Here is a 26,433-nt window from a genome sequence, read left to right as displayed (position 1 = left end):
ACAAAATTCCAACAAAGAGGAAATGAAAGATCAGAACTATTATGTTTGTAGGGAAGACAAAAAGATGGAAGTTCTAAAGTAGCAATACTTTAGGGAAGCACAGTTAATTCAAGAATTTGGATAAATCTTCTTGAAGAATACAAAGATCTAGTATATTTATATCTAATATATAAAATACTATTTTATTCAAAACCAAATTTTCCAAATCATATTAATGATCTCCAATTTCTAAAAAAATTGATATCAAATAAATACCTGAAACACTTTTCTTTAAAAGATTTATCATTCTTCTACTGTTAAAAAGTCTGTTCTTTCCTATCTTCCTTTATTTCTGCTGAGAACTGCTTTCTCATGTTTTAAAAAAGCAAAATATATATCAAACAATCTGAAAGTAAGATTTATTTGTTTTAAAATCAACATTCCCCAAGCAAACACCAGGTTTGGGAACTTCAGAGTCATTTACTTACTTTGTCTGCAGCTGCCAACAAATTGTCAGCCATTTTTTCAAGGTTTGGTGCTTTTCCTGTGTAAATGAATCTCATCATTTCTTTAAAAACTTCAGGGTCTACATCATTTATTTCTACACGATTCTGGTAAAGAAGAAGAATCAATAAAAGTCTTTGGAATTTAGGTACAATTTCAAAGTGAATATTAAATAACATCTGCATGAATGCTGCAAGTTTTCTTTCACTATCCATCATACAAATTCCTTACAAATTTAAGGTAACATTCAACAATGTTAAGCCAAAAGCGATCAAAAAATCTCTTAAAAGTTAGTTAGAAATCAGCTGCAAAAGTTTCAGCAATAAAAAGCAATTGCCTTTTTTTTCCTAGAAATGCATAAGAGTCTGTCACACAGACTGTGCATAAAAATCAAGACAGTTTCAGCAATATTTAAAAATGCTTCTGAGTTTCCAACACAAAGACAATGTGTTTGGACTATCAGAACTCAGAGCAGCAGACAAAACAATTTGAGCCATTCTTGGCTCAACTTAAATTGAGTCAACACAGCCCAGGTTTTGTTCTGAGAATCCAGAAAGCAAACACATTGAAATGACATCACACAGCTGAAGACTGCCCTAATACAACAGTGGCACTGCAAACTTGACTCATAACAGTATCCCCTATAAGCAACTAATGAAGTAGGAAATTATGTCACAGATGTAACAGCAAACATCAGACTTCTGAATGGGGTATAAAAATCCCAGGCACAGGAGATAACCATGGTCTGGTTTCCTATCAGTATTCAGGAGTGGGGCTGCACTGGAAATCCACTGCTAACACGAAGGCAAAGGCCTGGCATGGCACATTACCCAAACTGTGACCTGCCTGGACTTCTTTCAGTCCAGGAACCTCAATAAAATGCTCCCAATACTCCAATTCCACCTGTGACAGTTTCCAAACTGGAGAGGTGCTGGGAAGGAAAGTGACCCTTGGTTGTACCACAACACCACGTTCACCTCATGTATTTCTGCACACAAGTGGCATCTTGCAGCTTTCAAGACCAAATGATGATCATGTATCATAACACTTTTGTGAGGTGATCAGTTCCTCACCTTTTCATGGGTTCTGCCTATAACCAACCCATTTTTGATAATTCTTCTTCAAGAAAGACACGAACAGCTCCTCGCTGTGGGAGACATCAAGTGCATAAAAGCAGAAGCAGAGCTCTGCTGATTAAGTAACCACCCATCAAAACACTTACACAGGTCAAGTGCCTGCAGAAGCTGTGAATGAAAAGAAGTGTTCCACTGCCTGAGGGCTTAATTCCAGTCATAATTCACCTCTTGTTTCTTGGTTACCATAAAAAACACTCCAATAGTCTACAGCAAAACCTTAGTCAAGTCAATCAGCTGATAGGATACAAACTGAGGCAAAAAGGGGGCAGAGATTACCAGGTCAATCACACCAGCAGCTAACGTTTAAAAACATGTAGGGCAGATACAAGTACCTGAAAAAATCCAAATCCTCCAGCACTTTTCCATTCTTTCTACACAAATTCCCTCAGAACTCATCAGGAGAGGTTCAGGAACTGTCCCTCTGGCACCATCATAAGAACCCTCATCCTCCTCATCTGCTCTACTTCAAGTTTTCCTCAATGTTTTCCTCTTTCACAAGGTACAAATATTTACATGTAACATTTTCAGTGAAGCTTACCTTTTTGCTTTCCTCCATTTCATGTTCAAACATTGCATTGAAAACTGGAGATCGTGCTGCATCAGGGAGAGTAAATATTAAATATAATCAAATTTTAAACTTACAGCGATTTAAATTACAAAATAATAGCAATACAAAAGTAGAAAGTACCTGCAAGGACAGATTTATGAGCTTTGAATTCTTGTCCTCCTACATAAAAACTGCAATCTGTAAATCTTGTTGTTTCCCAGAGATTCCCTAAATCTTCTGCTAGTCGACATTCAGGTACCTTCAAAGTGTTTGTATTAGACTGTCCTGATATATTTACTGAGTCTTGGACCACGCTTACCTAACAGAAAATCACAGCAAGACAACTCCTTCATTACTGAATGCCAACAATAATTAAATCACAGTACCTATTGCTAGAATTTCAACAATTCCAAAGCAAAAAAACAGTGAAGCTTCTGGCATTAGGCCAGAACTATAAACCAGTGCTTTACAGTTTACTTTAAAGTAACATAAAACAAATAGGGCTTACTTAGAGACTCTAATATTGTGTACTTATCCAACCAAAACAAAAAAAGAGAGCACAATACCACATGCCACCTGACACAAATGCCAAAGTAAATAAGGACAGATACAGTTCTTGGAAAACCAATGGGAACAAAAACAAGTTAATGCTATTTCAGAGTTAAATTAGCAGTTCATACATCTGAGTAAAATATACACAATATAAAATTCTATACAGATTATCAGGATTACATGGTCACAGAAAGTTTCATAAGAACAATCCACAGAAGTTTTTAATAAGATACCCCTTATTGTACTGACAGTTAAGTTTATACATAACCTGCAGTGTGATAATGCAAACTAAGTGCAAGTAACAGCTCCTTCATTATTTCATTTTACTCAGTCCAGATGAGGCAGGAATCACAAGTAATTGTTTAACAAACACGATTAAAAGCCATTACTTTCAAAATACAAGGTGTAGTAGGTAAATTCAATAATGAAATGCATGCTCACAAGATGTAAATTCTGTACAGAACCAGTTAAGGAAACTGAAATATGTGCATTTGAAGTGAAGATTCTGCCATTATTCCCCATGTTTAAGAATTCATACAGGAATTAAACAGGACAGCAACACTCTTTGCTGCTTTTTCAGTTATCTTCACATACTAAGTCTTTGTAATCAGTGTGTTAGGAAAACAGAAGAGCTAAGCAGATTTTGCTCCTCTTGTTTAAGAGCACAGACTTGAGAATAAAACCTTTTTAACAAGCCGTACTACAAGATCTTGATCACTCCATCTCCCAAATACAGAAAATTAGGATTAGATCTTAAGAGAAAATGCTGATACTGTTGGGATCAGGGCTTTGGTTGATTTCCAAAGACATCTGGAATAAATATGGCATAAAGCAAAAACAGCACAGCTCAGCTTCACAGAAAGTTGAGGCACGGCAAGCCAAACTCCAGACTAGAAGAGCAGGAGGATGATCCAATTATGACAGCAGCTTGGGGACTTGAATCACTGCCTAATTCCCTGTATCATCTCATACCCCCCTGTGAATACAAGAAATTCCTTTATATTCTTCCACCTTAAAAAAAATAAAAAACAAACAAACAAAAAAAAAGGAACCCAAAGCAATAGCAAAATTTCCCGTTCACAGTTAGACTGTACATTTATAACACAGAAATAAATCTATAGTGCTATTTCCCAATTTTCATAAACACAGTGATTTCAGGAGATATACATACACACAAAGGAAGTTTTAGCTTAGCCAAGCTCATCTTCTGTGGCCAGAGGAGAGTTCTGCTTTTCCAGAGCCTTGACTTAAAGTTCATGGTCCCAGTTGTCCACACAGCATTCTCCTATTAGCTACAGACAGTACCTAGGGAAAGTCATCTACACACTCTTTACATGCACTTAAACTGATCTCTGACCTTCCAAACTTCTGTTTTAGAATGGTTTCTAATACATACTGAGAGCTGTGCAACACAACAACTTGCTACAGGTCATTTTTAAAGGTACAACCTAAGCAAAGTTTGAATTCAAATCTCCCCCACCCAAGTGACTTGGCGTGTATTGTCCTTTGAAAATTCTTAATGCAAAGGATTACAGGGGTCTGGTATTTCATATCTCGCTTGTCCAGATAGCACATCATAAATCAAGTGCATCCTTTTATTATTTCTAATTTATTTAAATAAAGCTGAAATCAAATTAATTTAATCCCATATAACTATCAAAAACTTGTTAACTTAAGTTCTGTGTGATGACACTTCACAAGGATAATGTCTATGATTTTGTTTGTTTTGAATCTGTGGTAATCTAATAGTAAAGGTGTATATAAATGACTCCTTGGACTACTAAAAGATCTGTGAAAGCACAGAATATGCTATTCCACTAGCAGATGGAACATCTGCAAGGCTTCAGTACTTCCAGATTATATGGAAAGGAAGAATTGAGTGAAACAGAGATCAGTGTGCCCAAAAAACCGAGGCTGTATTTAATCACTAAGTCACTTGCTGGTGGCAGCACCAGACTTCACAAAGTATTAAATTGAACACCCCTTCAGGTCCAATCCAAGGGCACATCCAGCTGATCTTAAGAATCTTTGGCAACAAAGAATGACCACCTTTGCTGCCAAAGACAACCAAATTATCTTCCTGCAAGCCAACAGGAAGAAGGGCTAACCAACTGACAGTAATCAGTGACCTGCACTAAATACCTGCCACATCTGACAAGCTCTATTGAGCCAAGTGCAGTATAGGCTTAGGAAGTGGAAAGCCAGTTTTCCAAACAGGAAACAAGTAGGAAGGCAAACATTAGAGCTTAACAGTCAAGTTTTAGAAGGACAAAAAACTTCAGGCTTGTCTACAGAAACAGGTCCCTTCAAACAACACCTGTCATTTCTAAGGACAGCTGAAGAGCTGGTATCACACATCCAAATAAAGAAACTCTTAAAATATTTGGATTTCTGAGGTTTTTTTTTCCTTCACCCTGAAACAAGCCAGAAGTTATTTTAACACGCTCACTGTGAACAACTAAATGTTTTACTTCCTTCCACATTTCTAATCAGGGTAGGTCCAACATTTCACAAAAGCAACTCACATTAAAACATCGAGACGTTTTGTAGGGAAACACAGCTAAATTCAGTGATTACCATCAGAATTTAAATAACAGTATTTCTCTGTGGAAATTCAGTATTTCTTCTACTTATATTCTTTAAACAAACCTAATCTCTAAAATTAGAGAGATCTATTCCAAAACCACATGCTACTTTTAAGAGCTGTTCATTTACATCAAAGTGTTCATCAGGAGGACAACTTAAGAAGAGAAAATACTCAAAAGCATCTTTACAGAACCATAAAACACTTGTTATATCTGCTTTTATCACCCAAATAATTATATTCATAACAAATTTATCATGCAGCTAATTTAACTTGTCTAAGTGAAAATAAGATGCACTGTATTTGCAATATCTAGTCTCAAGGGCCACATTTCAATTATTCTTCCTACCCAGCATAATGACATATAATTAAATTGTAATCTTGCCAAGACAATTTTACACATTTCCTGTAAATACACAGATCAAAGCAAATTTATTAGCAGTTAGAGCATCTATCATCCTCCTAAGTCACTAATCACTTTATGGCAGCCCAGATAACCAGCCAATGTATATTCAACATACATTCCACTTATACTGCTACTTTCTCTACTTTCCATTTTTAATACTGAGTAAGCTTTTCACTGAAATTTAATAGGGAAATTTAGGTTATGAACATAAATGATATTATAGAAGAAGGGACCCACAATACGCCATGAAGTTATAAATTTATATCACAGCTCTCAAAATTAGTTTTCAGTATCAAGCACACCTTCTACAAAATACTTGTATTTGCTCAGAAAACAAAATGTAACAATTAGTCGAAAAGGAAGAATTTAATTTACTGGAAAGACCTGTTCATTGGTTAGCCATCAATTAGGATATTGAAAGAATACAGATTCTGACAATCAGTTGGGTTTTGTTTTATAATGTGAAGCAGTATGTGAACATTTCCTTCTGCTTATCCAGTGAAAACCAATCCCCTAATTCCAAACACAACTTCTTTAAATGAAAGTGACCTCAGTAAAACAGCATTTCTACAGACAGCACACCCCAGCCACCTCTGGCGCAATTAATTCTACAGTCAATTCTGATGTAACTGTAGCAAATTCATGGAGAAGTCCAGCAGTTTACATGTGATCAATTCAATATCCTACAATTCAGTGTGCAAGCACCAAGAAAACAGAACAAAATGCAATGCAGACAAAGCAATGTACATTTAACCAAGCTTAGAGTTTTCAGAAGACCATTTTAGAGTATGTTACTGTTAAAATCAACATAAATCCCTATTTATTAAAGCAGGAAACATTTTATTTAAAATTTTATTACTTAAAAATTAATACCCACCTCACAAAATAATGTAAGCTTGTCATCTGGTAGAAGACCATTAGCTTCATCTAGTAAAAAATCTCTTCGGATAAATTTCTTAAACCCCCAGTCCTTGCCTTGAACAAATCGATACGCTCTTTGGCTTTCTGATAAAAAATTGTGTACAGATACAGCAAGTTAAAGGAAAATATCAACAAATAACACCTAATTCCACATTAAGATTAAGTGCTAATAAAAAAATTAATCAAGTTTCACACATTTGGATCACGTGTCGTGTTTCTAGAAAACACAGAACTGATTAAAACCTTTTAAATATTGTAATAGAGTTATTTTATTAAATACTTGATACAACTTAATGGAGCACAATTTGTAATTCAAACTCTATCATCTCCTAAGATCTCTCAGGCACCATCCAGGCACAAGGAGTTTTTCAGTGAGTGTTTAAGAATGCCAATGTGTCAAAACAGGAATTGTTCAGAGGGAAGCACCATTACAAAGAATTTGTCACCACAAACCCATCCTGACAACGCTCTGCAGTTGTCATAACAATCTGGTTTGACTTCTTCCTGAAATGGAAAATCTTGTTTCACAGGTTGAAATTAGTTTGAAATACAGTAAAAGCATTAAAACAGCAAAATAGAAATGAAAGATTTCAACTTCGAAGCTATGTTTTGGTCCTAAAAGATATTAATTATATTTACCTTTTGGCCCTAGTTATAATATTTTTTTTTAATCCATCAGATTTGCTATGATAACTTTTTTTTCTAATGTTCACAGCCCAAAAAGAAATCCCACAGTCATCTCAGTGCAAACACATGTAAATTCAGTAAGATCACACATTTTACATGGCTGCTTGACTGAAAAGTGGCCACTTGTTGCCCAAATTAAACCACAGGAAAGAGCACAATATACTTTAAGTAAAATACAGGAAAGAGTTTATTTGGGAATGGCTTTGAGAATCTAAGTAGAATAAAGCACATTCTGAATTAAATTTAGATAGATTGTTCAAAATGAAGACAGCAAGAAAACTGAAATAAGAGCAGAAGGGGATGTGAAGGGATCTCATGAAGAGCTCTTTAAGAAAGAACTTTTCTTCCATTCCAAAAAAGCTGGGCAAGAAACACACCACCATCACATCTGCTGTATGCAGAGATGCTTCAGCCTTCTAGAGAGCACTTCAGAAGTTTAAGTCAGAAGTTTGTAATAAAATCCAAGTGTAGAATCTGTTAAAACATCATTCCTTCTACAGCCTCCAAAATAAAGCCAGACTTCCCTACACTATTGACCTTGGCAGCACCACTGGAACACTCTTGAGCATGAACCACAGAAAACACACACGTGTCACACGCTGCCCTCACCTCCAAGAGCTGGAAAAATTATATTCGGAGTAGTTCTCCACTAGGATTAGATCAAGCAAAATATCCTGTAGAGATTTTCACTGTATTTTCAGAATATACTGAAGAGCCACCCGGGAGGTGACACTGCAGGAGGTGTGAGGGATCTGTCCCTGTCACCTCACCACACTGCTGCATCAACAACCCCTTGCCCATGCAGAGCACAGCAGAGGGAAATGCACTCACTCAAGTGAGTGTGCCCTTTGAGGGCAACAGAACCAACACACAACACTGTTCACATTTGAAAGTCTGTATACCAAGGAAAAAAATCATGTTTAAAAAAAAAAAATTGTCTCGCTTTTTTCAGCTGGATTAGTGTTTTCACACTTTCACCGACTTTCAACCTCATTACATCGAATTAAAATAAAATTAGGAATTCATGTTTCCAGAAGCATTGAAAAATTTCTTCTAAGGTTCAGCCCAATTCTTTATTCTGCAAACTTATATTTTACTCTTAGCAGCAACAACCAGTGTTAACCTCCAAAACTAAGAACCAAAACAGAGCAGCACAAAAGTCCAAATGTCTTTTTTTCTAATGAAGTTAAAATGTTAGTTTGCTGTTTCAAACACAGCTTCATCCCTTGAAGCAGCAGCCTATGCATAAACTATCAATTTACAAGGGATACTGGAAGAGGGGCACCATTTTCCTGTCTCAGTAAATACACAGCATCTACAAAAGCAGATGGCAAATGGCTGGAGAGTCCAAGAAATAAGACTTCAGTTGGTAATTTCCCAAAGTGAAAAGATATTTATAACTCCTGTGGTGCCAAACGCAGCACAGCTACTATTGCAGAAGCTGAAGACACACCCACTCATAGGATTTTTAGCACTGCAGTGGATGATGAACCACAGAGAGCTGATGGGTCAGGATTTAGGGGATTGCTACAGACCCACTGGTGAGGAACCAACGGGACACTGGAGATTAGAGGCCTGGGGGACAATAAATCAACAAAACCCCCCAGTGAACCCCTAAGGTAAGAAAGGGCCAGCAGGACCTGGCTAAAGACTAAAACAGATTGCCCAGAAAAGCTGTGGAGTCTCCATCCTTGGAGATCTCAAAGCACCACAAGTCCCAAATAAACTGACCCTGCTTCCAGCAGGGCTTTGGGGCCAGCCAGCCTCCAGAGCTCCTGTGCAAACAATTCTATGCTTCTAGGATTATCTCCAAAGAGGTCTTGATGCAGTTTCACATTTTATTACAAATACCAATCCTCTCCTGGACTGTGTCAAGTCCAAATGAATACATTCTCCAAAAGATTCTCCAAATGTACACAAGTGGAGCTTTGCTCATCTAAGCTCCAGAAGAAGGAAGTTTGCAGGGACTGAAGAAACCAGCACCATCAGTGTAAAAGGATTAGTTCAGTAAAACATGCTTGTGAACATATATATTTACCTTCCTTCCATAGAGTCAAATAATTTAATTCCCACATTTGAACCCAGTTCTGTGGATTTAATGTGAACATTACAAGTGGGCCTCGTTACTCAAGGCGAAATAGTGTGAATGAACTTTGGGTACAAACACTGCAGAACTACAGACATTTTGTAAGAAATGCAGAATTCACAACAAAACAGGATCTGAAACATCTCTTAAGTCCTGAAGTAGAAAGAAAAACAGATATTCTTCATATACAAGACTGGCAGCAGAACAAATTCAGTGCAGATCAGCATCAAATTATTCATTTCCACAAGAACCACAGCTTTCCCAAAATGCATTTCCAATGAATGTTGTGCTCATAAGTTTGAAACTAAGAGCCTTCCACACATTTTTCATATTAACACGACAATTAAATCAAATCACCAGTTATTTCAAAGTCTTCTAATTCCTTGGGTACATGGCACATGTTTTAAAACTGATTACAGGGTAAATCAGCTGAAAGAGACCAAAATATTGTAAAGGATGCCAAAAAACCCAGCCATGTCTGCTTATCCTATTTAACAATGGAAATCAAACACTTCCACTGCAGCTAGAAACAAGCAAATACACCTCCACTAACAGGAAACAAGAATAATCTGCTGGGGAAAAACTAAGTGACAAGGACCTGGAGTGACAGCAGTTGGCAATGTGCTGTAATTTATACTGCTCAGGATAGAATTAACATAGCTCAGTGATCAGAAATGTGTGAAACATGAACAGGATTTTATAATTAAGTTCCTAAAAGGAAATTAAAAGAAGGTATTTTAAAAGTTTATCTCAATATTAAATTCTGCTCTCAACTGAAAAAAATTGCATTGCTGATGTTCTTACAAAACCACATTATTAATAGTTCCTTACCCATTGCTTTTGTTTCTTCTCTTTTAGCATTCAGCAGGGAAAATTTGAATTTTGCTCTGACTTCACTTTTTGGACAACTGACTAAAAGCAAATACAATGACAAGTAGTCTTTGCTTTCATCATCTAATCCCTTTGGATTCACTCTCAGGCACCTAAAAAAAAATGGAAAAACTGTAATTTTTATATGGTACCCAAAATAAATTCACAAATACTACAAGACACAATAATAAATGTTACTGAAATAAATGTTTCCTTCGTGATCGCTGATATTTTGAAATTAGAACCAATCCATACCTACAGTAACCCTTCAAGAAGCATCCAAGTTTTAATATTTATTTGCAATTTAACTTTACAATTTTTTTCTGAGCAAAATAACCCCAAAACAAAATCAAAGCACTTGCTCAAATAAAGACCTTACCACTTCATTTTGTCATTTGGCCCTGATGAAAATGTAGAACTCTTTAAAACTTCACCCATTTCTTCACGGCAAAAACTGAAGTTATTAATGGTCCACATGTATGAAAATTTTACTACTTTAACCTGAACAAAAGACCAGAAAATGTTGAGAAAATTTAACTTACATATCGAGCATTAACTATGAGAACTACTGAGATTGTCAGCTTTATTTTTTCAATACGTCAATAACGTTAGTTTAGGGTTTTTTAATGATTATTATGACAATAATAGAAAATAAAGCCATTGGAATTTATGTAGATTACCTGTGTGTAACACCAGCTTTCAGCCACAGGTCCACTGGACATCTCTCCAGGAGGAGGTGGGGTGGGAACCCTTGACATTGCCACTTATTGCAGGTTTATAGGATCAAGAGAGCAATCCAAGCTTCAGTAATTTTCCTAAAAAAAGTAATTAATACATTTCGTTCACCCTTTTTAGGTGTGGGAAATTTAAAAAAAAACACCTCATTTTACTGTGTTAACTAAATGGTGCATCTGAAAATTAAACCTGAAAGGAGGACAATGGTTCAACAACCACTGCTGCTCAAAACCTGCAGGCTGAGCCCTCACACAATAATTTACAAAAATAAGCACCTCTGCATCACACACCACCACTAATGACAATATTTCAACACCCTCTTTGCAAATTACCACTTTGGCCACTCCAGAAGTGTTATAACTTTCTTCAGGCTCTCCCCCTTTGATTTGCAGAGCACCTAGAGCACTCAGTTATTAGTGAAGTGCCTTTATTTTTCACCCAGACATAATTCACACGAACACTCAGCCACCTGGGAGTAGAATAGGTTCACACGATTTCTGAATGGAGGGTAAGGAATCAAACCTGCATTTCAAGCAGTATTTTTCTTCACAGATGCTTTCTATCTTTAACACAGCTGAAGAACTATAATCACTGCAACCATGTGCTCAACCCCTCCTGAAGGACAAAGCCAGAAAACAGCTTCAGTCAACTCCCAACAACAAATAAAGTGATTTTGTCATGAACTATCAGTGTCTAACAGAGCACTACAGTTCCTCCTGCCCATCAGGAACTGAGTCACCTGCCCTGATCATTCAAACCTGGTGACACAGCAGAAACTGGGACTGGCTAATTTTCATTAGGTGGGCAATGAGAGGGCAGCTCTGGGTTCCTGGCTGCCTCTCCTTTAAGGGAGGGTCTGCTGTCAGCTGTGGACAGATTCCTGTCACAAGCATAGCCTATCACTTAATCCATTTCATTAAACTGCTCAAAAGTGAAATGAACCCTAATCAAACCAGAAAAAAAAGATCAATTATTTCTGTCACAAAACATTTCGTCTTAGTAAAGAAAGTTTCTTTAAATATATCCTGCTATCACTTCAAAGCAACCATCATGCTGCAACATTTGACTGCTTCACTGTACAGCTCTTTTTAGCTGTGATAGAACAGCATTAATTGTCTTCCTCAAAAGATGTGATTGCACATCACTAATCATGACGGAACTCTCCAGGGATGGAGCAACACTTTGACACAAGGTTTTATACAAACACTGGTAAAAAGACACTGCGAGAGCACACAGAATTCAGTCATGATGTGAACAAGTTCATTATTCCTATGGGAAGAATTCTGTTCTGTGAAATGCTGTGATCCTCACTGGATGCTTTCCCCTCTGGTACTGCTTCTCACTCATGGTATGAAGCAGCCCTTCCACATCAAAGTCTGCTGACAGGTGATTGCTCTGAATCACAGGAGTGTAAGACCTTGAAAAGAAAGCTAATTCTCAGTTTTTACCAGATGAGGAAGCAGATGCTTTATAATCCTATCCCTTAATGAATCTCTACTAACAGATCTGCTATGACAGGGCGAAAACAAAACACTGAATAGGTCTCCTCTAAGATATGGATCCCTGAGACATTGAAAACTAATCATAAATACAATTCAGGTGTCTTTAACAAATGAGTTTTCCCCAAATAAAACTTGTATTGCTGGCAACATTCAGTACTTCATTAGTACTTTCCATAAAGGAAAAACAAACATCATCCTTAAATTTAAGATAACGAAACTCGTTTGTTTCATACTTTTTAAAGCAGGAAACACACATTGTGCACATTGTGTTTACATAGTCTTTGATTACAGGCTCACAATTGGTTTTGATTCTCTGAACTGAACAACCCAGAGTAAAGTTCCTGGGAAGGATACACATGAACTTCTGCTTTCATAAGCAAATATTAGCACTTACACGACCATTATTTCTGGAAGCACATCCCATACTCATGATGACAACTGAAACTGCTCCCCAAATGCGCTGGATTTTGACACAGAACCATATCCTGAAAAGGTTAGAATAGCTTACCTCAGCCTTACTGAACCTGCTTGCTGCTCCTCCTGATTCTCCAGAGCTAAAAGCAACAAATACAGCCCATTCCTTATTCTGTCATTTGCATGAGATGCACAGGACTGTCTCATCTCTCATCTGTACCTCAATTCTTCAGCCCATTAGACCAGTCAGCTCCCAGTAACCATGAAGGAGCAGATCTGAGCCAAATTTGCTCTGCAGGGGTTTCTAAATTGGAAAAGCCTGAAAATAACTGCTGTACACAATCTCTTTTAAGAAAGTGCTCAGTGACCTTGGGCCAGCTACCAGTAGTTATCTGCCCACTCCTGTCTCACAGCTAAATCAACTTGATTCGCTGAGAATTTAACTCTAAGCAAAGGTAGTTATTTGCAATTACTTTCAGGTCCATCTGTTGCCTTGTGTCTGTACCTGTTCTACCCAAGGCATCTGTGCTTCAGAGGCTGCTTCCACCTGCTGCATGGCCTTTATTTAAGGAAGGCCTGATTTTACCTAAGTACACTTCCCAGGTCCTTCTGAATAGCCTCAGCTTTTTGTAGCTTCCCCTTTACAGCACTAGCACCAGAAAACTGGTTTTCATGATGCCCTCTCTGAGGACAACTCTCTGAGGAACAGATTTACACCTCACTTCTTCTGCATGGATCTACTAAGCCAATCACATTTTTAAGGCTGAGAAAACTGGCAGAAAGCAGTAACTTTAAGTCCTTCATACTGTGAGTCTGTGTTGAGGAGCTGTCTGTATTTTTTAGTACGCCTGAGCACACAACTTAAGACAAACAAAGGACCTACCAAGACAAACTGAATAATGGGAGAATGAATAAACAGAGCTTCTGATGCTCTGTTAACATGTACCACAAGACAGGGTGAAGGATGGAAATGGTTTAGCAGTACTGCAGCTCTGCCTTTCCCTTTACTTAATCAATTAATGGGGATTTGGGTGGGGTCATGGGGATATTTACCAGAGCTACAAGGTGAGAGAGAACACAATCTCTCAAGATGCTGTCCTGAAGTGTAGAGGTGTTTGGAGAAGGAGTTTTGCAGTCCTCAGACTGACAGCCAGACCACACTGAGTGGCCACCAATGGCCACCAAGGCAAAATGGACCCTGCACAGGCAGCCGGAAGGTGAGAACACAGATTCAACTCCACACTCACCCTTTGTGCTCTGTGTAGGGAGGAGACTAAATACTACTCTGAAGAAATTGTTCATGAATCATTGATTAGCCACTGTCATCAGCTCTGACAAAATGGTTTTTCAAGTACCAACCCCTCATCACAGCCTATTAGACCAAATGGCTGGGAATGGAGAGAGGTGGATTCACAAAACCAGTCATAGAAGGACTGCTTGGAATTAAATCAGTGAAGTGCAGGAAGACAGGTCTGCTATCTGCAGGATGAAACAACTTGGAGGGACAATCTTCATGCTAGAACCTGCACTTATTACTCTGCAGGCTATCATGAACAAAGCAGCAGAAATGATGGAACATTATCAGGCAATAGCTCCAAGAGTTTTCAGGCAATGCTGTGCCTGTCTGGACACAGCCCAACAAACCAGTCTGTGTGGCCATTCTGCCGGGCAGAAATGTCTGACCATCAGGGCAAACATGCACTGGGAACAGGAAAACAACCTTTGATGGATAGGGTAAAAGAAGTTTCTGGTTTTCACAAGGAAAAAGAGATGTATTTTTAAAGGGAGTCAAGTTCCTTTGTTTGGGTTTTTTTCTAATACACACATACTGAATCTTGTACAGTAGCCAGTGCTGATTTAATTCAGAGTCTGTGTTCATTCTCTTATTTACAAAAAAAAAAAAAAAAAAAAAAAAAAAAGGTTCTTTGCCTGTACTTCCAGACCCCAAAAATGATGGGCTTACCACTTCTTCTACTGGTCTGTTAAGGAAGGTATTGGCTTCATCTGATAATCACTCAGCAAATAGACTAGACTCTGATAAATTAGGACCTTTGAGGAGCTGATCCTCCTACAGTGAGCAAGCAGGCACAGAAGCAACATGAAGAAAAGGAGATTTCTCAAAGCACATTTTATTTCTGAACTAAATGAAGTGCTGTCCTAGTCAAACAAATACTTATACTAAACTTAAAGCCATCTGAAATTGATTATTGTTAATTAATTATCTGCATACACAGTGTAAAGAAAGCACAGGCTACCTTCCAAAACACATATTTGCACAGATTTTTCATCAAAAGCTGGATCAGATCTCCATTTTCTTAGATCTTACGATCCAAAGTGACTTCCTCCATCAATAACATGACTCTCAAAAATATTATCTTGTTTCCTCCTCTCTGAAATTGAGTATTTATCAACACTATTCTAAACAAAGTTACTTTTCAACCTCCCAGAGCTAGACAAGAGCACATTCTCAGTCTCTTACATCTCCTGCTGGAATTATCTCAACTGTAAGTGTGACCAGCTCGTTAAGAAAGCACCACACACATAGGAAAGCAAGAAGAAGAATTTTCTATGCCCCCAGTGATAACCCCACAAAACACTTCACAAAGCTGTTTGAAGAGCTGCTGGCCTGTTAGGAGGATGCTGGGCCAGCTGTCCCCTCAGGAGCAGCTCAGTGCAACAACAGAGCCCAGGAGTTGTCCCAGGGCAGGCACACGAGGTGCTGCACATTAGCCACTGACCACAGCAATGCTTCACCTCGGTGTTTCAGTGAGGGATTGCAGCCAGCACACCGCTGAACAAACTGTCTTCTGCAGGGCACCCAACACGCCCCAAAGGCAAATCCAGCCTGCCAGAATCCCACCCAAGGATCGTTCTCAAAGCAAATCAGTGACCCTGTCCTGCTCCCTCAAGAATGAGAATTGTGAACTCAGTGATCAGTTCCTGCTGAGCCTCTTCCCTCCAGCATCCCTTCTTCCCAGGGCTCGGGCCTCCAGGATCAAAGTGGCTCTCTCCAGGGTCACACCAACAAATTCCTGTGCATGTACTTCATATTCCACGCCAATGGTGACAGTTTTTTCCGGAGCAGGGCACAGCAGTGCACAAAATGCAAAGCTGTTATGAATTAACTTTTTGTCCTCTCTCTGGAAATGCTGGTATTTCATCACTGGCTGAAATAAAGATCACCTTCTGAAGTTGAACTGGTAAATAACATTCTGTTCCTCCAACTTTTTATTCCTAGTAAATGCATATAATTTAGAACCCAAATATAGTTTGTGAGATTTTGAGGGCTTGGCTTAGGGGAAAAAAAAAATAAATTTACCCAAACCCAAAACAAAGTAAGTCCTTCATTGAATAATACCAACTCTGAAAAACCCATTCAAAATAAACATGGTGTAGTTTCAGAGATACTTAATTTCCTCTCTTTAAATGGTTACCAGTGAATAAAGTATTACTTAGTATTATATAATTAATATGTAAGTGTTATATATAAACTATCAATATTTGTTAAAGGAATCAGTTTCGTTTTTCACATTACAGAGAAGGCAAATTCTTGGGAAAAACACCATCTTCTCACTTCTTGGCTGAGAAAGAATACATTTAGGAATATAAAAATGAAGGAAACAAACAAACAAACCCAACCAAAACAGTTATGTCTGAAGTGAAAGACATTCTAAGGCCAAAGACAAAGTTATTTCTGCACTGCTCCACCTGGATCACCCAGTTCTAGGCAGCATCAGCTAATGAAGGCCAAAAATCCACATCCCTTTCTCGTTGATCACAGAAGGATTTGGGCAACAGCCACCCACCACCTGGGTCACACTTATTTGGTGGCATGAAACATCTATGGCTTGAATTATTTTTTTTCTGTTTAAGAGTTTAAGAGCCAATTAAGTTTACACAAATTCCTACAATATTTACTAGTAAGTAGAAAAAAAAAAAAGAACTTTGAAATAAATAGGATTGTTTTCTTAATTAGGAGGATTTCCAACCCTTCACAATTGATCTTTTTGAAAGAATTGCTGTTGTATTTCCTAAACAGCTAACTATTAAACTAAGTTTCCTGCTGGATGATCCACAACACAATAACAGATGTCTGAAAGGTCTATTAAGCACAGGCAGTTTTCCAATTTGTTCAGTTATTATCTCCTCTGAAAACACACTCGAGATATACCTACAAAAATTTAAATACAGTGTTTAGCATTTATTGATTTTAATCCCCATCCATCACTGCATGATTTGAGTGAACAGAATTACTCATACTTACACAATTGCAATGACATATATCCATCCCTTAAGTTAGAAAACTTACAGGTTAAGGAGGTACTCCAGTTTACATTATCTGCAGTACTTTTAACATGATTTTTTTTTCCCTTTTTGGGGCAAAAGAAGGGAATACACAGGAAACTCCTATGACACTGAAGAGGCAGCCTGTAACAGTTAGAAAGGTTTGAGGCTTTTTTAGAACATGATATTAAAAAATGCTTTTTTAAGTATATGTTTGCTCTGGAACCACGCAATAGCAACCAAGTTGACACAAACCCAAGCTTTGGGGCTTAAACCAGAAGCTCTGGCTGCTCCTGTGTGCTTCATGCTTAGCATCTCCCCCTTGCCATCCCACAGCTCTGCTGGAAGCCTGTGCCCTGCCAGGAGCCACAATCAGCAGCCACACCACCAGCCAATTCAGGACTCTCTCCACGCTTTTCCAGTGAGAAAAAAAATACTACCATGGACTGGGCTGTGACAGCTGAGAAACTCCATATCCACCCTGTCACCCCTGCCCAGGGACAGTAAACTCCAGCAGAGAGAGGGCAGGCAGCTGAGGTCACAGACATCTCAAAATAGCTGCAACTAACACTCCAGAATTTAAAAGTGCATCCTCATGGTGGTTCCAGCAAGAAAAGCCCCAGCAAGACAAAACCCAGCACATGGGAAATGCCCAACTTTTCAGAAGGATAATGGTGCACGTATGACTGATGACACTGAAGTCAGCTGCTCAAAATTAGCAAGATAATACCATTAGTTGTAAAAGCTGTAAAGTTGTGTTCATGCTGTTTTCAGGCTTTTCTCTAATTTTTTTTTCCTATCCTAAGGCTTTGAAAAGTAAAGTTGAATTTCACCTCAGCTGTGAGAAAGCTCAAATGCTCAGCAGAGCTGGAGCTAAAACTGTCTAGTTTACATCAGCCAAGCTCACTGATAAAAATCCCTCAGCATTAGCCTTGCACTATTGTTCTGTAATATAGGAAACCCTCTGTGCTCTCTATTAGATGTTCCCAGACCATTCCCTACAGCACTCATCTATGCATTTCCCTGGAGAAGAAATGCAAGATTATTTCTTACAGCATTTTTCATTTTCATTGCCCAGTCTAGTTTTACAGGACCCAAAAGAGGGGTATTTCCACCACGGTTCCTCTTGTGAAACTATTTTACTCAAATAATCTATTGCTATCGGGGTTTGTTTCCTGGTATACAGCCAAAGTGATCTTTTCCCCTCCTTAGTTTCACTCCATTACTCTTACTCCAACAAATCATTGGCATGTGAAAGTGTATTAAATGAAGACATTTCTTCCCTAAATGCTTCAGTTACACACAATCAAGAGTTCACCAAATCGAAAATGCTCATTTTAACTTTCTTCTTTGCAATTGCAACAGGAGTTTGTATGAGCCAAGAGAAAGTTGATTTCCATTGTAACAGAAAAATATCTTTCTTTAGCAGATTAACTGATAATCTAGGATGGTTTGGGTTGTTTTGGTTTTCTTTTCTTTAAAAATCCATATGATTTGTGCAAACCACTGGCCTATACTTTGGAAATAGGTGCTTTCATTTGCTGCAGAGGAGCTGTACCAAGCAGCAAAACCTTCTCCTCATTAACTTCTGCAGACCTGCAAAGCTCACGTGGAATTGGTACAACAGCTTTCAGCAGGCAAAAGCTCGTACTCACAGATGTTGTCAGGAGGAGGTTGATCAGTCATTTGTTGCCCTGTTACCTCTCATGGCAAAGCAGTGGCCACATTTGGGCAACAGCTGCGTCTTGGAGATTCTTAGAGTCACAGCTCATTTCAGGCCTCTACGCCTGAGTGTCAGACCTTGTGCAAAAAACAACTGGTACTTTAAAGCTAGGAAATTGAGAAAAAGGGCCTAAAACTCAATTCTGCCAGAGGACCAAACTGCATTTGATGTGAATTTTCCCCAACAGTCTTGAACTTGAACTAATCCACAACAGCTGATTAGACACATCCTAGGAAAGGCAGGCAGGTCAAGAGGCAGAGCTGCACACACACTTGCTTTGGTGAATATGAAGCAGTAATCTCTAAAAGCCATCAATGCAAGCAAAACTTGACATCTCAGGATTGGACTGCAGCTAAAGTGGTTCAGACCCACAGAGATAAAGAAAATCCTAAAAGTTCACAGAATCATAGAATATCTTGAATTGGATAGATGACTGAGTCCAGCTCACAAATTAGTCCAACAGAAACTGGCTTCTGAATTTCAAAGACAAGTAGACAACTTCTACCATTCTATTCTTAAAAATGCATCCAGGTTTTGCTTATACTTCAGGAATTAAGAACCATTCTGATATAATCAGTTTAAGATCCCTTTTTCCAGTACAAAAACAATCCAAACTTGGCAGTTTCCTGTAAGTTCCCCCAATTACTCAGTCTTAGTTGCTCAAGACAGAAGAGAATTTCCCAAGTAAGTAGCAAGGCAGAGAGGCTGGCACAGGCCTGTCGGGGTGGCCTGGCTGTGGAGTAAATAGATTTGGTTTCATCTTTGGGTGCTGTCAAACAAGGCAGACCAGAAGCAGATCTGAGTCTGCTGCTTTTTGCCTCCATCCACAGGAGACACAACCACACTGTGAATCATCCTCACACACACGGAGTGCTGCTGCCACAGGAAAGTGCTCCTCCACAGCAGAGAAACAAACAGCAGGGAAAAATGCAATTCGCCACCAGGAAATCAAGAAGTCAGCCAAGACTAAGTGCCAAGCCCCTCTTCACAAGTGACTCTGGAAACCTCTGAAAGCTCAGACACTGTAATTTATTAGTAACCCAGACTAACACTAGATGATGTTACTGCCATATATCTTTCTCCTCAGCACTCAGTGAGCAGAGGCTCACTCTTGTTGGAGGGGATGGCACCTTTCCAAACACAACTGCTATTTAATCATTAAAAATGATGCCTGGCCTGTAAAACAATATGCAAAACCACTGACTACAGAATAAAGGTGGATTCTGCTTGATGATCTTATTAATACAACTAACCATAGAAACTAATTCTGGGTATAAAATTTGCCACACGCAAATTCTGAGCAGATTACTGCCCTATGGAAGCTTTTCTTTCACTTCTAGTAATGGCATGCTTTCCTTCTCTCTTCCCTTCCTCTTTGTTTTTCTTAAAAGGGAAAAAACCCCATTTCAGCAGAATGCAACTAAAAGGCCTTTTTTTTTTTTTTTTTTTTTTTGGCCATAAGCAAGACAGGAACTCCTTTAATCACAAGCCTCTCATGAGATGCAACAGTATTAATTCAAACCTTTCAGATTTATTTACTGTATTTTTTACCCTGGATCAACCACCTGCCCAGTGGATTTTGCAAAACTCACATAAAATGTATTTATGCAAACTTCTTCAGCATAAGAAGTTTCAGTTTCTTAGAAGCTATATCACCCATTGTAACACAAATATTATTCTGCTGCCATTTTTAATTTAAATTTGATCACTATATGCACAAAAATAAACAAAAAAAAATCTACCTTGACATATTCTGCAGAGATCAGAAAAATCCACTGAAAATAGATTTCATACATTTTATCCCTTTGAAATAAGCCAAGTGCAGTGCCAGACCCCAGAGTGAGATCACACCCACTTGGACAGTCAGTACAGCAATGCATTAACCTGCAATCACACCAATCAGCCAGAGATTTCACACAACTTCGTCCTCAGAATAACGCTTTCAGAACTGAAATTACATGACTTTAAATAAATTTGTATAGACTCTATGCAGAACTTTCCAAATGCATGAAAAAAACACCCAAAAAGAGGCATAAATCCATCCATATGTACACAAGTAATTGCTGCAATTAACTTTGCACACAGCACAGGCACATTAGTTAAAATTACTATTTTGTCCTGTGACAAGAACAGTTACTCAGCTTGGTATGTAAATACCAGTGTGCCCACTGGTACATCTGATACTTACAAAAAGAAGCGAAAATTTAAAATTTTCATCATATATGTTGCTCCATCCCTGAAGCTGAAGGAAAATATATTAACTGCTCATTATATAAACTCGTTACGAAACAGTTCTGGTTCTATCTTCAAGAGTTTTAAATACAAACAAGCAACTCCGAAATAAGTCTCAGTTAACAAGGAATCTATCTGTTTTAAAATTTAAGAAGAATTGCCACTAAAGAGTGATAGTTTTGTTGCTGAGGTAATGTCTACAGATGAAGTAATTCAGAGCCCTACTGTCTTCCGTGAAGACAGTAAACACTGGTCTCCTCTAAAGAATTTAGAAAAATTATTAGCTAATCTGAATTACTAGATTAATTTATTAAGCTCTTGAAACAACAAATAACTTGTCTTCAGATTTTAGTTTGACTTAACCCAGTTATTTTTAACTTAAACTCTGTGCACTGAAATCATCTGCCCTTCATAGGCTACAGGCCACGCTAATGGAGAAAGCAGATTCATCAATTAGAAACTGAATATGAATAAAGAAAGCCAGGAAAACGAAAGCTTTTGTGAACTTCTCCAAAGAAAAAGTCAGCATGGAACTCGAAAGTAGGACACCAGAGGAGAAAGTTGTAGCACTTATTCCTCAGGCCAGAGTTCTGCACCTACACCTCATTTCAGTTGTTCAGGAAGCAACTTCCCAAACCCTTTTAGAGACACCAAAAGTCGAATTAATTTGCTGAACATTCGGTACACGAGAAAACAAGGCATTTGAAAGAAATCAAGTGCAAGTCATCACCTCCCATTTCCTTCATCTCCACTGGTAGCCCTACTCATGAACCGATTTTGTAAAAGACTTGACCAACTGGTAAGTGAGCTCCTGGGAGGGGAGGAACATTAAAGGAACAACCAGGAAGGAGGCCAAGAGAAAGCTTGGCTCCCGAGTTTCACCCAGTGATCCTTCCCACTGAACAACAATAAGAGGTTCCCACCCCATGAACTTTGGAAGTTTCCCAACTGCTGGAGACATTTACTCCACCAGCAGCAGCACTGCCTGAGCCAAGAGCTACTCTGTTGCATTCTCCCTGGCACACAATCGCTTTTCCTTTCTATAAAGCACACAGGTAAATTACACATCAAATGATACTTCAGCCTTGAACTACTTAAGAATTCAAGTCACAAAATAGTACAAGGAGCAAATGTCACATGAACCGAGCTGATACAGATTGTTAAAATTAAAAGTAGCATGTGTAAAAAATTTCACCAAAAAATGAAGTGATAAATGGCTTCTGGGAGATGCAAGGCAGCATCAAGGATATGGAATCTAATTCAGGGAATTTGGACATGTGAGCTCTCTGGATTATTCCATGCCAATGACTTTTTGAATCAGCTGAAAGAATATCAGACTTTCCACTACATTTCCCAAATGCTATATGCAAACACTCATCACAACAACGCCGACAGATACATGCATGGTTGCAAAGTGATTCCTTGAACAAAACATAAAAAAACCTTGTAGCTGATAAAGAATAATTTTAAAGCAGGCTACCAAAAAACACATTGGAAAGCTATTAAATTTGGATAAAATAGAACCAACAGAATTGAGGTTTATAGCTGAGGGTTTTTAGGTTAAGCTCTTCCCAGTACTGAACATACACTCCTGCCAAAATTCCACCACACAAGTTGAATAGCTAAAACATTTCCAAAACTCCACATTTATGCAAAACACACACTCTGTAACACACTTACACACACTTCTTAGGACACCCACTGAACTAAGGCAAGCGACTATCTTCTGTCAATTAAAAACCACAACATCCAAATTGCCACCACTAAAATACCTCCACTTCTCACAGAGCTGCAACAAAATCTCCACTGAGTACCCAGCACAAACTGAATGAGAGATTTCCTACTTCCATTTGAAGGGACAATTCCACTGGAAGCCTTTTGATACGAGTGGGACAAGAAGCAATGTCACAGGAACATGAACTGGGAATTTTCTCAAGAAATCAAAGAAAGGAATGTCTCTTGTGAAGATGCGTGTATTTTGTAGAGAGGAAAGGGAATCACGTAATGGTTTGGGTTTGAAGGAAACTTGAAGATCATCTCATTCCACCCCCTCCTTCCATGGGCAGGGACACCTTCCACTAACCCAGGTTGCTCCAAGCCCTGTCCAACCTGGCACTGGACACTTCCAGGGATGGAGCAGCCGTAACTTCTCCAGGCACCCTGTGCCAGTGCCAGAGCCAAGGTACAAGAGGCTCTTAGAGACCACAGGCATCAGTCAAGCACTGAGGGAAGTGCCTTCTATTTCATCCTAAAAATGCAGGGCCCAGGACAAACATGACAAAATGCACAGTCTTCATGCTTTGATTGGGAGCACAGTATTTTGAAGATCCCAGGATTTTATGACTCCAAGTATCAGGCTTCTGCTCCTGGGAAGTGTAACAATCTCACTTAAGACTTCCTTAGTTTCCACCAGGTTTTGCTAAATACACAGGAAGCAGACTGCTTTTGACAAGGAGACAGAAATGCCCATAAGGAGCATATGAACCTGTCACAAAAACTGTGAGAAAAAACCCCACCAAAAATATCCACTTGTCATCAACAAGAAAATATAACAAAATATAACAAAAAAAAAAAAAAGGAAAAAAAAAGCAGGCTGAGGTAGTTTTGTAAGGCAAGACACACAGAAGCCTACGCCTGGGCACACCACAGTGCCTGGAAACATTCAACAGGACAAATTTCTCATTACCACCACTCCTACAAGAGCATGAGATGCAAAGAGAATAAAAGTGAACAGATGTGAAGAGATTGTATATGAAAGGCTGGAAAACAACCAATGCAGGCAGAAAACACGGGAAGAATGAATGAAGATGAGATTTAAGTGCAAGTCAACTGTTTCCTACTGCTGTCCTCAGTTATTTCTTCTCCACTCCTCCTCTAACTTATGTTGATGGTGACAACTGGTTCCATTCTCTCTCCTGTGTATTCAAGTTTGGGTGCTTTCAAAGGTACAAAAATCAACAGAGAAATACAACCCATAGGAAAAAAAAAAAAAAAAAAAGAGGGAAATAAGTACTTATATGTGGTTTCAACTGAACATGTAAAACTGTAAAAAGCATGCACTAACAGTTGAAATCAGTGACTAGGGCCAGAAAGAAAACTTGGTGGCTTTTCAAATTCATTTTATATTTGTCTGTAGCATATACAAGTTTTTAATAGCAACAAGTAGCATGTGCCGCCCATGCAAGTACAGAATGTAATTCTTTATTTTCACTGACAGTTCAAAAGCAGGCTGCAAAGTACCAAAGTTAAAAGTTTGGCAGAAAGCTGTTTCAAGGGAATATAACACCAAGGATATTTCTGGATATTTAAAATCTCAGATTTCCAGAAGAGAGCTTCTGCTGATGTACCAAAGCCTGAAATCCTGTACTAAGTTTGCAGCTTTATATACAAAGGCATATTATTTAAAAATTACTTTCCCTTTCCTGAGTAAATATCCCTTTAGAGAGTGAGGGGAAATACCAGGCAATAGACACACACTGGAAATCCTTCACAAACATTTAAGGTTGTCCTGGCCACACATCCTAGAAGGCCCACAGAGAGAAGCCAGGTAAAATACTTTCAGAAGTGACAGTAGCTGCTAAGTACCACTCTAAAAAGGGATATTTATTTCCAGAAATAATGAAACTTTTAGTAAAAAAACAGAAAAGGAGACTTTTTTTGTTTTTAATATCCTCTTTTGCTTATGGTTAAAACAAAATGCCTTGGCAGTCATACAAACCGTTTAGCTCAAAATCACCGTGGCAAAAATTCCTGTAACCATACGGGATATCTATCAAAATGCTTTCTGCAGAACTGATAAGGATAAGGAAGGACCCTGCCTGGCTCTGTCACAGACTGTTCTTCCTGGCAGGAGGTTCGAGACAATCCTTTTTGTTCAAATACTATTTTTATGACTCTTAGCACTTCTCTAGAACAGACACGAAGAACACAGTCACAAAGCAAAGCTACGCTTTTAACCAGACTGCTGATTTCAGTATCCTACAGTTAAAATAATACCGAGAGCTCGCCGGTATCGCTCCTGCAGTTCCCTTTGTTTTGCCGTTTTCCGTTCTTTGCGGCCTTCCTCACCTAGTTCTGCCCTGGAACAGCCTCGGAGTGATGCAAATCCCCCCGGACTCCCGGGAATTTCAGCAGACGACATCATCAGGTGAAACAGAGCCTGAGTCAACTCCACTTCCTGACCACGTCTAAGATGGTGCGCGCAGCCGGTGAGCGGAGCTTCCCTCACACACCGTTCCCTCCCTGCTACAAACTTTGCCGCAGCCCAAGACGCCAAACAACCCCCCAACCGACCCACTGCCCCCCATCTTTTTTTTTCTGCTTTCTTACACGACGCGAACTCCCCCAAACAAGCTGCACTGGAGGGGCGGGGGCGGGTAAGGAGGGCACGGGCGGTAAACACGGCGCTGCTCCGCGGGGCTCTCGGCGGCCGAGCGGCGGGCAGCGCTCACCCGGGGCCTGCGGGGGCCCGAGGCGGGGATCGCAGGATCCCTGGATCCCCGGATCCCCCCGGACGGCGCAGAGCCGACACCGCCCGGCCGCGGCCCGGCCCTCCCGCAGCAGCTCCCGGCGCTGCCCCGGGCCCCAGGGCACAACAAAGGCTTTTCCCCCCGCACCCCCGGCCCGGCACGTACCGGATCGCGGCGCTGGCGGGGCGGCGCGGCGGGGCTCATTCCGCCGGGGCGGGGACGCTGTGACGGTCACCGGCGCCCGGCGGGAGGCGAAGGCGGCGAGCCCGGGCGGCGGCGGAGCCGCATCGCTGCCCGCGCCGAGTCCCGCTGCTCCCGGCCGTGCCCGCCCCGCGCTCGGCACCTCCCGGCTCCCGCACGGCCCCGCTCCCGCTCCCGCCGCACTTCCGGGAGGCGGCGGTCACGCGGCCCCGGGACGCGCCGCTTCCATCCGGGAACGCGCGAGGGGCGGGGCGGGAGCGCGCGGGGCGGGGCGGGAGCGAGCGGGGCGGGGCGGGAGCGCGCGGGGCGGGGCGGGAGCGAGCCGGGGAGTGATCCCGGGGGCCGCCGCCGCTCATCGTGGCACGGAGAGCTGTCTGGGCGCTGTCCCTGAGCTGTCCCACAGCCGTCCCAGAGCTGTCCCACAGCTACCCCAGAGCTGTCCCTGAGCTACCCCAGAGCTGTCCCAGAGCTATCCCAGAGCTACCCCAGAGCTACCCCAGAGCTACCCCACAGCTGTCCCTGAGCTGTCCCAGAGCTGTCCCTGAGCTGTCCCAGAGCCCCGTTGCACGGGTTTGTGTCCAGATGGTTCTGGAATATCTCC

At 40.1% G+C, this 26,433-nt stretch overlaps 1 protein-coding gene across 1 annotated transcript in view; it reads right to left on the bottom strand.

Annotated features, from left to right (window-relative positions):
• Positions 1–26,041, bottom strand: part of SPOPL (speckle type BTB/POZ protein like) — a 33,332-nt gene extending 7,291 nt beyond the window's left edge. The window contains exons 1-8 of the mRNA XM_066323170.1: positions 25,797–26,041; positions 10,953–11,087; positions 10,652–10,773; positions 10,234–10,385; positions 6,586–6,713; positions 2,308–2,485; positions 2,158–2,213; positions 468–590 (exon numbers count right to left, since the gene is read on the bottom strand). Coding sequence (XP_066179267.1) covers positions 468–590; positions 2,158–2,213; positions 2,308–2,485; positions 6,586–6,713; positions 10,234–10,385; positions 10,652–10,773; positions 10,953–11,030 — 837 coding nt within the window. The 5' untranslated portion in view covers positions 11,031–11,087; positions 25,797–26,041. The remainder of the gene's footprint in view (positions 1–467; positions 591–2,157; positions 2,214–2,307; positions 2,486–6,585; positions 6,714–10,233; positions 10,386–10,651; positions 10,774–10,952; positions 11,088–25,796) is intronic.
• Positions 26,042–26,433: the final 392 nt, after the last annotated feature.

Source organism: Sylvia atricapilla, chromosome 7 (assembly GCF_009819655.1).
Source record: "Sylvia atricapilla isolate bSylAtr1 chromosome 7, bSylAtr1.pri, whole genome shotgun sequence".
NCBI lineage: Eukaryota > Metazoa > Chordata > Aves > Passeriformes > Sylviidae > Sylvia > Sylvia atricapilla.
Note: the sequence above shows the minus strand (reverse complement) of the source record. Positions and strands in the feature narration are given on the sequence as shown.